Here is a 16608-nt window from a genome sequence, read left to right as displayed (position 1 = left end):
ATGGATGAGAGCAAACCCCTCAAGATCCGGCTGACTTTCTCCATCATCTTGGTCGGCGTTTCCCTGCTCTTCGCCGCCGTGGTGACCGACCACTGGGCCGTGCTGAGCCCCAAGGTGGAGACGTACAATGCCACGTGCGAAGCGGCGCACTTCGGCCTCTGGCGCCTCTGCACCAAGCGCATTTATGTGCAGGAGCAAAGCGCCAAGGAGAAGGGCTGCGGGCCCATCAGCCTTCCGGGAGGTAGGTGACAGCACTTGCCCCATCCATGCATGCAAACCCATGGGATATGGGACATTTCCATCAGGCAGCGTCGAGGAGGTATCGGGGCAGAAAAAAACACGTCTTTCCCCCTGTCCCTCAACCTGGCATGGCGCTGCACTCTGCTCTGCGTCTGCCTTCCCCCACCTTCAGTTCTCTGGTTGTGCACGTGTGCCTGCAGATGTATTTTTAACCATATTTAAATCACTAGCCCCTGCGCAGCCAAGAGAGGGGCGGGAATGCAGGGAAAAGGACCGGACATAGTGGAAATCACAGGCTGCATGGAGGGTATCTTGCTGACCTTGCCCAGGGTCCCAGGGCAGCCAGGCAAACCCACAGCAGCTTCGATCAGCAAAGGGAGGATTTGCAGGACCGGGCCACCCCGTGTGGCTGCATCTCCAGCAGGACTCCCTGCCCCAGATAGCTGTGAGGGAACAGCTTTCTTGTGGCAGTGATTAAGTTATCCAAGGCTATTTCACCAGCGGTCATTGCTTGGAGCTGAGAGCAGGGCTGTGATTTACCAGCTTACCCCAGAAATGCTGTAAACGGAGTTAGAAGTGATTTGTCGCTGGTTTCCTGCATCTCCTTACCTCGCAGTGAAGGAGAGCCCTGGGCCACCTAATCGGATACATTTCTTCACGGCAAGTTATTGCACCAAAATCAATAGGAAGGGTGGCAGAGGAGTGATCAGAGCTGGTTTCCAGGAAGACCGTTACATTCCCGTGGCAAAAGGAGCTCATTATATATTTGCTGATTGCAAAGTCAGCAACATTCATGCAGCGAGTACTAATATACTCTATCCGTGACTGAACTATGTGGCTTTTTGAGAAGGCTAATAGGGAACTGGCTTCTTTCCAGAACAGAAATAACAGGATTGCCTTCATGTTGGGATCGCTGTTTGAAATGAAATATATATGTTAACACGTATTTGAAAAGTTCTTGTGCAAACCTTACTGCCTAAGCTTCCTGCATATGCTCTGTAGCACTGCAATCCTTTATCTTTATTTATTCTGAGGCAAGGAGCTAGTTCACAGTGTTCAGATCTGCCTCTGGTCAAATTTGGGAGTGCGTGATCTGCTAACGTAATGTCTCTCATGTAGGCACTTAGAGATTCCTCACTCTAAGCCTTTCTTTGCACATGGAGGAAAACTCACACAAAAGGAAAATAATAGAAATTGGTTGATAAACACCCAAATTGCACCAACTGCAGGATAAATATAAAACTCATAAATATCCAGCTGTCTCCAGAAAGCAGATTTGCAGGCAGGGCAGCACGACAGTGGCTACTATCTTTGACAGACATCAGCATGTGCTTGTGCAGACACTGAATCACGTCCCTGTGCCACCTGACTAGCAGGCACAGTAAATGAACACGTAATTGTGGAGATACTGAACCAAGCCACTGTCAGCTCAGCCACACCAGGGCCAACATCATAGATTGGTATGTTTTTGTGATATTTGGAGATATTTTTAAATTTGGAAAACGTTGTGTGTCAAAACCTTGTGAGGTATCAAACGACCTTTACCTTATGATTTATACTCTCACCTCCATTTAAGAATTAAACCTTCCCACTTCGCTTGCACAGGGGACACAGCATGGTGAGGTGAACAAGCTCCCAGGCAGCCAGGATCGCGGGCTTCACAGGTCTCTCATTAGACAGATTTCCCACTTTCCAGAAAACATCAGTCAGGAAACGTTGTAGTTGTGAAACCTGCATTAGTCAAGAAAATGTGAAGGCACAGATATGGAGTAAAAGAGAAGAGGTGGGCATCAGTTTTCCTGAAAATGATGAGACATAATCAGACATTACTGCTATCACTGGAAAAGAAACATAAGAATTTATCACTGCATTAATAACCATTTACTAGTCACTCCTTAGAGGAAATAGATGGCACTGTTAATATTATTTATTAGTTTTTGAGCTTAGCACTGTGCAAAATGTGGAAGATGACTTGGCTAATACTCTACAAAGCAGGCCTGTGATTTAGGCAAAGAGGTTTAAAATTTAACAACACTCTTGGCTGTTGACAAATTGGAAAAGGGTTTGGCATGCTGCTGTGAGGAATAAAAATATCAGGGAGGTGACATTAAAACTGGGCAAGTACAGATTAATACAGGGACATTTTTAACTGTGATCAATGGATTATTGGAGTCATTTACTAGGGGGTGGAACAGAGTCCTTCATCTCTGCCAATCTTTAACTCCAATGTAGGTGTCCTCGTGCAAAGTGTGCTCTGGTGCGCCTGCAAGTTGGGTAGCACAGGTGTTGCCGGTGTCCGCCACAAGCAGCTAAAATTGTTCCTGTTAAATAGGTGGATCTGAATTTAGGCCACTCAAGTCCGATTGGGAAAGAATGAGAGCAAATGGTGTAATCAGCAGGGTGTCTCATTCCCATGCATACAAGAGACTCACCCTGCCAGACTACTGTGAAGTTCAATTATTCAGACCTACCATCTCTGTGTGTTTCAAAGCTCTTTCTCTGGCTTTCCCTGGCCAAGTGGAAAATCAAAGTCTAGACCCCTCTGCTACTTGAATCTTCAAAAATCCTCCTCTAAATGTGGTAGCAAGTCCTGTCCCTCAAGATTAACACAGGTGACAAGTCAATTTAAGAGCATTCCTCATCCAACTCTTTCTCACCATCCAACATGCCACACGAAAGCTAGCAACCTTCTCAGGACCAAGAGTGAGCCTCACTCCAACCTCTACCCTATGTTGGTAAATGATGGCTGACACCCCTTGAAATTTCCATGCCCCAAATCTCTGCTTCTCTAACCTTCCTCCTGGAGGACTCCACATCATAGCACCCAGAGACTCAGCCTTACCTCCTGGCACATGTGTTGTTGCTTCATCTTGTGGCTGCTGTAGCTGCCCTCAGGCTCCCTGTGGGACTGGATCTGTGGGAATAGAAGAAAGATGAATTAGCCCATTTCCCTGCTCATAGGAGTCATCTATGTATCATGGACTTGAAGGGAATGGGTTAGGAGTGCTCCAAGTGAAGGCGACCAGGAGAGGGTCTGATGAATCACACTTGGCCTTTGAGTTCAAACTCGCCTTCAGGACTTCAGAGCCTCTGGACTGGGCCCACTAACACACGAGGTGACATCACGACAGAGATTATTCATTTAGGGGTGGAGAGAAACCAAGACTGTCATAAAGTTTTCAGCCACTATAAAGTCCATTTTAAAACACAGACACTTCGTAAGTGTGGTGCGACACAAACTGGCTCTTGTCTAAATTCATGATGCCCCCCACAAGGACTTGAAGTCCCTCAGTTCTAAGATACAAATATTCCCATTTTAGGGGAACACCAAAGTGTCTTTAAGCTGAGAAGAAGATATCATTTCACCCAAAACAACAACCTGGCTTTATTCACCTGCAGTAACTGCATTTACCACCATGAATACCTTGCAAAAGTGAACTCCCTTATGTGATCACCCCATTTTTCGCATCTTTCAAGAGCTATGCTTTAAGCCACCACTCCGAACCAGCCTCTCCTGCAGATGAGTCAGTCTCTGCAAGGGGCTTATGAGTACAGGTTTGACCACCAGCCTTGTACAGTCAGCACCCTTGGGGAGTCCTTTCAGCTTATGCTTTTCTCTCTGCAGAACTAATTAGAAGCCAAAGCAATGAATTCAAGATGAAGTCTCTCAGCTTCATCCCATCTCGCAGGAGCCAATGGTCCCCCGAACCAGCCTCTATCACCAGATTATTGGCAAAGTTCTGTGGCTGCTGAAGCCCTGCTTACTCAGGGATGTGTTGCCCTCTTGGGCTCATCATTTGCAGTTTTATTTGTAGGTGTTTGAGTTCAAACATGTTTCCCCCAATCATTTGCAGAGATAATAAAGAGCTGGTCAGGAGATGCCAGAACAGAACCACCATTCACCTACTTGCAGACAAAAGAGAGCCTGGGAATGCAACATGAGTCAGCTTATAAAAACAGATAAAAACGTCTCAGAGGAATCTGCCTCTAATGGGTCCCAAAATGCTGCTTTAGAATCATCTATCTCTCTGGAGAGAGAAGATAAATCTTCTTGAATAAGTAACTCTAAAATCTACCATTTATGTATCAGGAGAAACAAAAGAACCCAACAGGTTGCCACTAGAATTTCTCTCCTTAAATAGACAATGTTTTCATAGGAGGAATCGTTTCCTCAGAGGTTCCATTAATGGCCATGCAGGGGACCCTGCACAGCCCCTGTAGGGGATACCTGCTCGTGTCCCCATTGGGGCATCACAGCAAGGTTCTTGCACTGGAGCAGCACATCCCAGCCTGGATACTGGGCAGGTTGCGACATGGAGCATACTCAGTCCCCCAGATGTATTCCCAAGGATTCCCAAAAGTTCCCTAACTCCATTATCAGGAGATGCTGATGGCAACAAGCGGGTCACCTTCCCCGTGCCCGCAGGCTGAAGCGCAGGCTGCAGACAGGGGTGCTGAACGTGCCCTCTCAAGCGCCTGCACAGCAGAATAGCTCAATCAGGGCGCTGCTCGTGCCACCTCTGGGACAGCACAATTCCAGCCAAATTCCAAGCAATTGTTCCCGCAGCTCCTCACCCTCTTCCAGCCTTCCATTAAGTAGGTTATATATAGTGGGAACATGCTGCATGCAAATGCTACTGCTACCAAAGCTTAAAATCAATAGCTTCTCCACAGACCCTTCCTCACCGCGCTCCGACGCCTCAGCTGGAAGCGGTATCTCGTTGGGGACATGCAGGGATGCACCTCGCAGTGCTGCTGGTGCTTCTGCAGACCTGGAGAAACATCTTTCCTCTGATTTCCAGCCTCAAGACTGTCCTGATCAGCTTACAACTGCTTGTTCTTGTACCCCTAACTAAAGGGGTAACTTTTAGCATTTCTCCTGCCTGCTCTTTATTTCCACCTTCAATTCCAATGTATTTTTGACACTAAACCCATGCCCTCGCTTGCTTAATTTTACTCCCCAGAGTAAAAACTCCACCATGGCCAAGCGGTGCCTTTGAGGGACTCAGCTAGAGGCTTCCCCCCGCTCATTACCCCCCTGCCCACAATCATGATCCTTATTCAATGTACAAGCCCTCTACAAATACCCTGCTATCTGGCATCCAGATAGAGGAACTCCATTAGGCTCCCATTATCTGGCTCTACTATCTTATCAAATTAATTTAATAGCCTGGCCTGATGGCAGCTAACTGCTGAAGTCAGGTTGCATGGTATCCTATTTGCCCTTGACTTGGGTGGCTTTAATTAGCCTTTCCTTCCTTTCACAGTCTTTCCTTGCAGCTTTTGATAGCTGGTGCCAGGCATCTGACAGCCAGAAGAAAAAGACTGGATGCTCCCTCTGAGAGGGAAATGTCAGGGGCTTTGTGGTGCTCCACGCGGTGACCTGCAGCGCCGTGTCCCCAAGCAGCCAGCTTTCCCAGGATACTTCTTCCCTCGCAGTGTCCCGCAGTGAGGGACAGCAGCTGGAGAAGGCCAGGGACACTCGACGCTCCCTTTTTGGAGCCTGCGTTTGGCAAAGCCAAGCCCCGCACGGCCCATGCGGGCCCATATGGGGCGATGCTCACGCAGAGCGGTTGGCAGAGGCAGCTGCGAGAGGCAGCAAGCTGAGCTGCTAACTCAGCTGTGGGCACGCGGCGTCTCATTACTGGGAAATACAGCCGCGGAGGAGCAGCCAAGGCAGAATGAGAAAAATTATCTGTAATTCATGCCTGAAATAGAAGCGCAATCCGCGTGCAAAGCTCTCGGAGGGAGCAGCCTCCAGAAGGTAGCAGAGGTGGCTCCAACCTTGCCAGCGCCACCGATAGCCGGCCCTGCAAGCGCCGCTCCTCTGCCCCCAAACCCGCAGGTCCTGCTCACGTTTCTCAGTGATTTCCCACGATTTCTCAACCCCTCCATGCCCCTAGCAGGCTAGAACAGCGTGACTAATGTGATACAACCCCTTATTTTTGCCCCAGTTTGTTTCCCGTGTTGTGGGAAAGGCTCTCCAAGAGGAGCTCTTGGATCCTTCCAGCCTGGCAATGCACCCCATGAGATGCTTGGATAGACTGGGGCCTAAATGCTGACTGTAGATACCTCATTGCCACCTTCATTCTGGAAAGGAGAGTTTGCTGGACATCTGCAATGGACCAAGATGCCCTCAGCCTGTACATTAAGAGTGTTTCAAGCCTGACATTTCAATAAAAAAAGCAAAATTACTCACAAATGTTGCTTTGTTCTGCAGAAAGCAACTGCTCCTACTTTAAGCACTTCACTCCAGGAGAGAGCTCCGAGATATTTGAAGTAACCACCCAGAAAGGTAAGGATGGAGCCTGAAACATTTCTTAACACTGCATGAGCTGGGTGCACAGAATACCTCATGCAAAGGGGTCTCCAGTCCCCAAAATGAGGGTCGATCCCAGGTCCACTGAAATCAGTGAAGGAATTTCAACTAGTTATAAATGTCAGCTGGGCTTTGAACGAGGTCAAAGAAGAGGTCAAATATTCTTCCTGGGAAGAATAATATATATGAGTTTCCTCCAGTCTTAAATGTGACCTCATTCAAAGTTGTCTCACAAATATGGAACAATACCAGCACACATCAAAACCGAAAAAGTCTTTTCATCATGAAAAAATGACATTCACAACATCGGCATTATCTGCTACACTCTAAACTTTTGCCATCGAAGGAAGAGGACGCTGATAACATCTAAATAAATAAATCATATCCCCGAGCAGAGTCTTGACCCTGAAACGAAGTACAGAGACTCTGGGAAGACCATTAGGAATGTTATGCTTGATATTGATTTTTCAAGAAATTCACATAAAAACCAGAGCAATCAGTGGCAGGAAGGAAGGGTTATTCTGTAAAGACACAGATAGTGTTTACCCAGCATGGATCTTGAAAATAGTCTTTTACAGACAAATTACTTATTTCTAATCAGCCCCTGCTAAATCCAAGTATTTTTTAGCACTAATATAATGGGCTTTTCTCTCTTTCTTGCCCTCTCCTTGAGGACAAATTCCTTTATAGTTTGCCACACAACATATTTTAGTGGAGTAAATGAATTGACAATTACATTACACATATTAAACAATCTGCTCTGCTTCCACTGGAAATAAAAACGATGGAAAACCTGGCAGCACAAGACTTCTAAAGAAGCAATTTCCCAAGGCAGGAAAGGTTGTGAATTTTAAATAGGCAAAAGAGCATATATCCAAGCTACCTGCTTTTGTTTATTTATGTACTGTTAGATCTATCCATCTGATATTAAAATTGTATCCAGTGATTTCTTGGCCATGTCAGAAGAAATTTGAAAACAGCTTCTTTTCTCTGAAGCAAAAGAAAAAGCCAAGGCCGCAGCAAAAGGTTTTTATATCAAAACTAACTCTTTCAGGCAGTTCTGAGACACAGTAAAGAAAACCAAAGAGAAAAATATTAAGCAATTTATAATAAGATAGTGGTAGGAAAGCAAAGAGGAGAAAGAGTAATATGCTTTCACAGAAATAGCTCCATGTTGATGGGAGCTAATTAGTATCCGGCAAAAAGATCCTTCCTGATTTTGCCTAGAAGATATATTTTTTTAATGGTTTGAAAGGCAAATATCATCAGGCACTGTGATGTTCACGCATGGCTACATGTGTTAAATATTAAACTAATCTGAAAACAAATGCAATATGTAAACGAAGGTCTGAATTATTCAATTTGCAATCTTTCCCCACCATTCAGTGAACATCGCTGGGTGAATTGCTTAGTGCGTATCCTGGCAGGCTTATCCAAAGAGAGGGCATTTTAGGGAAGGTTTAATCCTCTGTCCTTGGGGAGCGGAGTTTTCAGACAACTGGAAATTATTGTTTTAGAAAAACAGAAAGGTTACAGAAACACTTCACCCCTGGCCTCCTACTTGGTCTGGGTTTGGTGGCTCTGATTTGGAACCCAACGGAGCTTCCAACTGTCTTTCTGGATTGGTACAACACTGGCACCACGCTGGGGCCTCAAAGAGCTCCTATAACACAGATCTAGATCAGAAATAGCCCAGAGCAGCCTATTTACTCCAAGAGAAGAGTGTGGGCTGACAGAAGAGGCAAGAACACAGAGCGCAGCAATGCCAGCAACACCACCAAGGCAGCCCGGGCTCCAGCCAGCCAGCGTGGGCACCACTTGCTCCTTCAGCAGGGCCCACAACAAAATCCCTCCCTCTGCTTTCACACCCTTTACATTCAAAAGACACGTGGCCAATATTTGCAACTGCTTTTACCTAAGAGAAATAATGCCTTAGAATTAAATAACTCTACAGCAATGAGAAGATACCTAGTTCTGTCTGACCTTGTGCAACAGCTGATGTTCAAAATGTGCAGCCATTTACTCTTTTGGGGTCTTTGTTTTGGCAGAATACAGCATTTCAGCTGCAGCCATTGCCATCTTTAGCGTTGGCTTTGCCATCATCGGCACAATCTGCATCCTCTTCTCCTTCAGGAAAAAGAGTGACTATCTGCTGAAACCAGCTTCCATGTTCTACACCTTTGCAGGTAGGAGAAGCTTGGTGCTGAAATACTTGCCCTCAGTTCATAGGAAAATGCAGAGCTCCAAGCCTGCAGTTTTCCTAGAAGGTACCAGTCAACTTACATGGCCTGAGTGATTGTAGAGAGAGAGCAGCTGTTATTGTTGGTTCTTCAAATATTAATGCCAATGACTCACCTGTGAAGCTCACTGCAATTTTGCTATGCAAAGAGACTGATAAAGTGGTTAATTAAGGATGCAGAATTGACAGCTGGTTGTTCAACCCAGTGCTCTCATCTTCCTTCAGGTCTCTGTATCATCATCTCTGTTGAAGTCATGAGACAATCTGTGAAAAGGATGATTGACAGTGAGGAGACAGTCTGGATTGAGTACAGTTACTCGTGGTCTTTCGCCTGTGCCTGTGCCTCCTTCATCCTGCTCTTCATCTGTGGAATTATTCTCCTCCTCATCGCCTTGCCTCGCTTCCCCCAGAACCCCTGGGAGACCTGTATGGATGCAGAACCAGAGCACTAATGTCCCCATCACCCACCCTTGCTTAAAAAAACAGCGTTTGGAAAAAACATATTTTTTAAAATGTCTGGATACCATTGTACCATGTGCCCTGCCACTCCATTAACTAAGTCATTACTGAACCAATCCAATTACAATTATTACTTTCTTTCATTTCTTTCTAAGAGAGGAGCTTTGACAACAGCAGCATGGGGCACGAGCAAATGTCACTCTGCTCTGCTGCACTTGGTACTCTCACCCTGCTGGAAGCGGAGGGAGGGGATCTGCGGTTGTGCCGACGGGAGCACGTGCACGGGGAGGACAGCAGCCTTAGCGAGAAAGCACAGAGTGTGGTGAGGCTACAGAGCAGCGGGAGCGGGATATTGGGTTTATTCCTGGCTCGGTCAGAGCCAGTGAGAAGCTCTAGCTCCTTGGTGAGTCTGTTTCCCATTTGTACCACACTCCTGTGCGAGCCTGGGATAAGCTGGAGATCCTTGCACTGATCTACCTGTTCACAGTGTTGAAACAAAAGCAGACTTTGCCTGGTTTTGGGATAAAAAAACAGCCAAAATTTATACCTTGCAGTTCTACCCTTTTGAATTAAGGGGGAAAAAAAAAAGTTTAATTTCCATTCTTAATGCTTAAACTTTGATGGCAAAGCCAAGAAGTACTGAACACTAATTATATTTTCTTTTAATAAAAAGCATAATCCTCCAGAAGTCTGATTTTCCGCAAGATGATTTTGATGGATGAATCATATCGCCCATCACATTCCGCCGGATCCGGATTACGGTGCAATTCCGGGGGGCGTTCACGACACGCAGCTCTCACTTGGTCCTTGTGAATGAACTCCCAGCCCAGGAGCCCATGTGGCAGCAGTAGGGTCCCCTCCACACTCCTCATTTTAACTGAAGAAAACACACAGAGTGGAGAGAAATAAAGACAAGGCAGCTCAGGCAATAGCCAGGCACTCATTTTGCTTACAGTATTAGCAATTGTTTTCTCAGTGGTTCCCGTCACCAAAGAGAAAGTCACACAAGCTGCCGTGGAAGGAGGGTGTTGGATGGAAAGGTCTTTCATTCCAGCTTGTCTTGTTTGTTTGTTTGTAGTTGCATTTGTAGAACTCCTCCAGCAATTTTGCAATTTCTTTCCAAGGAGGAGAACGCCTTCCTTTTATGTCTGAGTAATTTAAAAAAGGGGAGAAAAGGAAACAGAAGTGCTCTTTCCTTCATTGACTAACACCAACTATTTGCATTTTTAAAGCCAAAAGAATTCAGAGCAGAAAAAAATCCACATCATTTGGAAGAAATGTGGAATTGTGACATTTTGCTGTTCAAACACTCAAAGCAATTAAGGAGCATTTCTTGCTAGTGATCACAGTGTGCAGAACTGAGGCTTGTCTACAGCCCTGCTGAGGCCAGAGCGAGCGCTTGGGGCAGCAGCCAGCGGAGCCTCCCTGCGAGACAAGCGCCTCCTCAGTCGCACGTCTCAATTTTCCCATCAGTAAAATGGCAGTGAGAACACAGGGCTTTTATGCAATGCAAAAGCACTGAGATTTTTCTAGCTCTTTGAAGTCGAAATGCACTGGAAATCATGCGTGCGTTATAAACTTTGGCCTTCACTGGGGCTGAGATCTAAGCATAAACTAGGGAGTTCTGCATACCTCCCTCATAATGAGAGATAACGGGAAGTCTTGGCGTTGCCACCGGCCCATTGTGAAACGTTAAATGGGTTTGAAATCTTATTTTTGGATACAGAGCTGACGATGCCAATTTGCATTTTCATTGTGCGAGGAAAACAGAGGTTGGTTTCCCGAGTGCGTGCCCAGCGCAGCCTTCCCCAGGAAAGCGGCCTCACCACCGAGGCCTGGGGGTGCTGCAGCTCCGGCCTCCCGGGGAGGCAGAGTTCCCGCCGGGAACGGACACCGCTATGGAGGCTCTGGCCTCCAGCGCTGCTGGGATGTCCCCAGGAAGGCCATTTGTGCACACACTTTTCCGTGCCCCAGCTGCTTCTCGCAAGGCTTCTTCAGCAGGAAAAACAGTCACCTCTAGGCTGTTTCTTATCCTGACAGGCCAGCCCCTGCCCAGCAAAGAAGCTGTTTATTCCCGTTAGTGACGAGGCCAATTATGCCCCGTATTCACTAGCAAGAACGTGTTTTAGCTAAACGGGCAGGGAAGGCCTCGCTTTGCCAGCACACGTCTCCAGCGGCCAAAACCATCCCCCAAGTAACGGGCTTGGGCTGGAGCCAGGGAATTTGTGGCTTCCCGGTGCTCACTTTGCTCACGTGCGAGGGAGAAACCCCTGCTCAGCACAGCGAGGCCTTGGGCCCAGGGAGGCCTTGGACCTGGCAAGGCCTTGGGCCCGGCAAGGCCTTGGCAGTGAATGGGCCCCTATGGCGGTCATTGGTATTCCGGGTGGCAGAGCCACCTCCTGCGGCCGCCGCCGCGCTCCGACGTACCCGCAGCGCCTGCCAGGGAGCTCCTCATGCGTTTCAAGGCAGTTAATAAAAGGAATTGGCTTTTATATGAGTGCAAGAAGAATACAAGGTGCAGCAGGCTGAGATTTCCACTCAAATGGCATGGGACAGTCACTGATGACCAGGGCACCCGCCACCCACCATGCTGAAACCCTAGCACCAAGTCGTAGGAGATGTTAGACCTTCCTGTTGTGGAAGACTGAATCCCGACCTGACTCCCATAAGCAGGGAGGCCCCTTACCAGCATTCTTAGAGACTCCTTCCTTCCTTTTTTCACCCATTCCTCTCTTCCACACAAAGCTCCGCAGCTCTTGAGAGCAGCCCCCTGCAAAGGCTCGGTCCCATGGAGAGCCGGCAGCCTCCAGGGCCTTGGAGTCGACACGGGAACCTCGGGCCTGGTGCTGCAGCCAGTGATTAATGTGCCAGGGACTTGAGTTGGGGTAGAAACTGTTTATAAAAGAAACCTCATTTGAAACCACGTGTGAACTAAATTTCAGCCCTTGGTGGTGGGCTGGTACCACTTGCAAATATATATATATATATAAAAACCATGAGACCATATAAACCATGACCATATGAGGCTGCACTGAACCAGGAGCTGCTGTCCCCACCCCGGGAAGCATCCACGCGAATCCTCCCAAGTCATTCACACTCTCCGTGGGTCGCGGCGCGTGGAAGCGCCGCCCGGCTGCAGCGCAGCTGCTGAATATCAATGGCAGCTCGCAGCGGCACCGCGCCGAGCTACAAAGCGAGCCCTTCTTCCACGCTCTGCAAAGAAGTGCTGAGAGAGGCACAAACGCTGATTTCTGGCCTACTTTCTTGTTAATGAATTTGAGCACGAGGCGCTGGTTCAGAGCAGGGCTCCTGCCCCCTTTTCCTTTCCCCTTTGGGCAGGGCAGCGCAGGGCAGGTTGGAGCCCAGGGTGCTGCTTTGTGCCACTGTCACCAGCGGCCCTGAGAAGACGGGGGTGGTTTTGCAGCAGGTCCCTTGTGAAGGCGCTTGCCCTTTAATAGGGAGAAAATCCCTTAAAAACAGACTGACATCTTTAACTAGCGCAGGGTAACTCAGATCTCCGAGCGCTCTCGGTAGTTTATCAGAAGAATATATTAAACCCTAACGAAGCAGAAGAACTTCTCAACGTTTCTCAGCTGAAGCTGTTACAAACACCAAATCCAGCTGATTTTTCAACTGCATTTACTTTTCCAGAATAAAAGAACTTGGAGAGATTCAATCATCACTCCCTGGCACAGCCAACAACAACAAAAAATACCAGAGCAGATATCCTCCACCAAGAGAAATAGCCCGTATTTCATGTCAAGGAAAACGATGTGCAAATTTTTAGAGGCACCATAGATCATCACCATCGGGCCTGACAAGCTAACTGGCGGCCGTTTTCTAGGAAAAAACAGAGAATATAAAGCTAAGGATACAAATAAAATGAGTTGAAGAATGATACCGGCAGCGCATACAGCACAGGGCCCGTGCGCTTTGGAAACGTTGGGATTCTGTTACACTGGGGTTTGCTCCAAAGGGCACATTTGCAGAGACACTTACTGCTCTCAGTCGCGCTCGTCACGGAGACGTTACACAGGCAGCAATCGGAGCGTCGGTCCTGGCGTAAAACACAGACCTTGGGCAACGCGGGACCGAGGAACTGCTGAAAGCACCAAGCAGCCCCCGGTGCTGCAGTACAATGTATATTAATGCCAACTTCGAGGAGAAACGTGCATGAAAGGGTTTGGATTCCGACTCAGCCGGCTTTGGTGCATAAGGGGCATTTATTGTTTGTGTGCTGGAAACACCCAAGGGAGAGGGGCGCTGTCCAAAGGGTGAAGAGGGGCCTGAGACAGTGTGGGAAGGGGAAGTGCCCCCAAAACATGGGGTTTTGCCAAGAGGAGCATCAAAGACCCTCGTGGGCTCCACCAAGGGCAGCAGCAGGGTGTGACAGAGCAACCAGGCGAGCAGCGGCTCCGACACAGGATTCCGATAATTCCGACACAGGCGCTGCCGCGTCTGGAAGTTCCTGGCCTGGGAAGAATTCCTTGCAAAGCTTCTCAAAGGGCAGGGGCTCCACTTATTAATTGAAATTTAAAAAATAATAATCAGCTCCAACATTAACATCCCAAAGCAAGTGTTCCCCATGAAAAAGTGAAATTACAGGGAATGAAATCAGAACTCACTTCTGATACTAAGTACAAACTTTCCAGTTATTAGTCTGGATTACTCGGTCATTTAAAGCTCCCCAAAACAGCAGTGTTTATTCCTGAATAGAAAACATGGGATTCTTTTCATTTTATTTAAAGCATGATATTTGGACTATAAAAAAAGACCATTAAGTCAAAATATTCAACTGGCAAAAAGGCCCAAGCTTCCATGCATAAGCTCCCGAGAAGAAAAATCTAAGCTCATAATTTAAAATTTTCACCAAAACTGCAGCTGCTCAATATATACGTGGAACCCAGGCCCACTGGAGCCATCTACGAGGTTTAACTTAATTGCAATAAGCGTCGGATGAGGCCCCGGGTGAGTGTATGGCTCAGGTTTTTTCAGGCAGCTCTGACGCCAGTAAAACTTAGGCAATTTGTTTTAAAAAGAAAAGATTCCACTCAGGGCTATATACATGACATATATGGGCCAGACAAGGCATTTTAAAACAAATAATCTTTTGGAAAAATATATTAACTTCACGAACTGAAAGTGATTCATCCCAAACGTGTCCAAAGTTGATATTTAGCAGAGCTCCACTGTGCTCTCCTCAAACTCCTGGGTGAGAGCACTTATGAAAATTTATAACCCAAACCCACGGGAATTTTTTTTATAAAGTTATATAACAGAAAATACAAGTTCAGAAGAGGAAAAATAACAAAGCCACTTTATCCATAACATTGCCACCGTAGACAAAACGCCAGTGCGAGACAGTGAGAATAAATAGTGAAGAAGTGTGACCATCTTCCCCTTAACTAATTCACAGATAGCAGTAAATTAACAAGTGACGTTTATTAGTTTAATATTCAAATATGGTGAACAGAATCAAAAGACTGCTCCATATAAATGAGTGATTTTGAAACCCCTGAAATTACAATGCCAACTCGGCGAGGTGAATGCGTTTGAGCCCTGCCTGCCCCTTGGCGCCAGCCTCGTGCACCCTTCCCGCGGCTCGCCCGGCCCTTGCCAAGAAACCTCCTGTTTCTGCAGCCCCCAGCAAAACCCCCTCGAGCTACCCGGGGTTCTCGCTCGCTCCCGGCTCACAGACTTTGGCCTTTGCTCCTTTTGGGTGCTCTAGATGCGATGCTGAAGTGCTAAGCGGTACCTGGCAGGGGCTTTCTGCTCCCCCAGCATCTCTCGTTTGGTTTAAACATTAGGAAATAAATTAACCAGTTATGCATCTTTTTTCTTCACAGCAAAAAAAGAAAAAAAAAAAGAAAAAAAGAAAATTGTTTTTCAGATAAGTTTCTGAACCATGAACCAGCAAAGATTTATAATAAAAAAATTATATGCAAACCTCTGCAGTGTACTGAGTTTAAATCAACCTTATTATGCAAAGACCCTTACCTCACAACATGAAGCCAAATGCAGAAAAACTGATTGTAACCAGAGCAAAAATCTGATTGAATACAGCAGCAGCCACTGCACATTAGTAAGGTACCCCATGGACAGCTGTACAGATCGAAAATCACCCCACACAGCTCTAAAATTTTAAATTCTTGCATGTAATAAATGGAGGAACATTGTAAATACACCCAGCCCAGACCCAGTAAAAATTAAATATTTCCCAGATTTAAAGTTATCTCTTCAAGTGTAAAAGGAGGACTACTTTTCTGGAGAAACTATACAAAACCCCCTTCTCTAAATCCCCAGCTGCAGAAGTATGAAGAGTGTGCAAGAGCAGAGTCCTTTAAGGACAACATTTATCTTCTGAGTCTCCACTCACACTTGTTTAATTTTTACATACCCCATAGATTTTCTTTTTTCATTTTTTTTTTAATATTATCTTTAGCATGTAAAGGGCCAGGTTTGTGGAGAACTTGGCAGAACTCATCTACTTAACAACCTGAAAGCCATTATCCCGCACAGATTTAGATTAATTTGGATGCAGCTTTGACAAACATTAAATCTCTTCTTTAATGATGTTCCTCAAACAAAACAGTTAGCAAAATATCTGAATTTCCTTGTATAATGTCACATTTTAATGTAAACATCAAATAATGTACCAAAAGTTTTACCGGAAAAAAAAAATTAAAGCGGCACAATTCTTTATACCACTGGAGAAGGGGGGAGGAAAAAGCCAGATTACAAACATTTACACATGCATAGTGAAAAAAAAAAAAACAAAAATTATTTTACTAAATTCACGCTTCTTTTTAAAATAGTTATTAAATCTACTAAGCACCAACATACCTAAAAATTTATTTTCAGCTTCATGATTCATTTAAAAAACCTATCAAATTAACTTTTCAAACAAGCTTATATTACTAGCTTGTCCAAAAATAAAATGTAGAGTTTTTTTTATTTATTTTTTTTAAGTATACCAATACTTTTTATCTGAATGTTTCCAAACGATGGCATAGGTGTCTGCAAAGAATGCCTTTACTTTACCCTACAGTGGATGGAAAATACAATACCACATCATACAGAATCTAAAACTATAAAAGTCTGAGAATGCAGCATCCCCTCACAAAAAAAAGCTGATAAAACTGAAAGTATTTAGAAGATGCTGCACCTTTATTAAAAAAAAAAAAAAGAAGAATTAAATGATTTTAAGCAGAAATAACATACATTTTTACATTAACTGGCCATTTCTGGTACAGAAACCCAGCATAGTATGCTAATGTTATTGAATAAATGTAAATGCTACTTACAATCTTTTTAAATACAATTTAGACAAACTTTTTTTTCTTTTTTTTCT

At 45.7% G+C, this 16608-nt stretch overlaps 1 protein-coding gene across 1 annotated transcript; it reads left to right on the top strand.

Moving 5' to 3' along the window:
• CACNG1 (calcium voltage-gated channel auxiliary subunit gamma 1) lies at positions 1 to 9250 on the top strand. Its single transcript, XM_026046878.1, has 4 exons — positions 1 to 241; positions 6461 to 6535; positions 8608 to 8745; positions 9024 to 9250. Exons 1-4 carry the CDS (start codon positions 1 to 3, stop codon positions 9248 to 9250), a joined length of 681 nt encoding a protein of 226 aa, XP_025902663.1.
• Positions 9251 to 16608: the final 7358 nt, after the last annotated feature.

The sequence above is a fragment of the Nothoprocta perdicaria genome, unplaced genomic scaffold (assembly GCF_003342845.1).
Source record: "Nothoprocta perdicaria isolate Ctin4 unplaced genomic scaffold, notPer1 scaffold_46, whole genome shotgun sequence".
Taxonomy (NCBI): Eukaryota; Metazoa; Chordata; class Aves; order Tinamiformes; family Tinamidae; genus Nothoprocta; species Nothoprocta perdicaria.
This window is presented reverse-complemented; position numbering and strand designations above follow the sequence as displayed.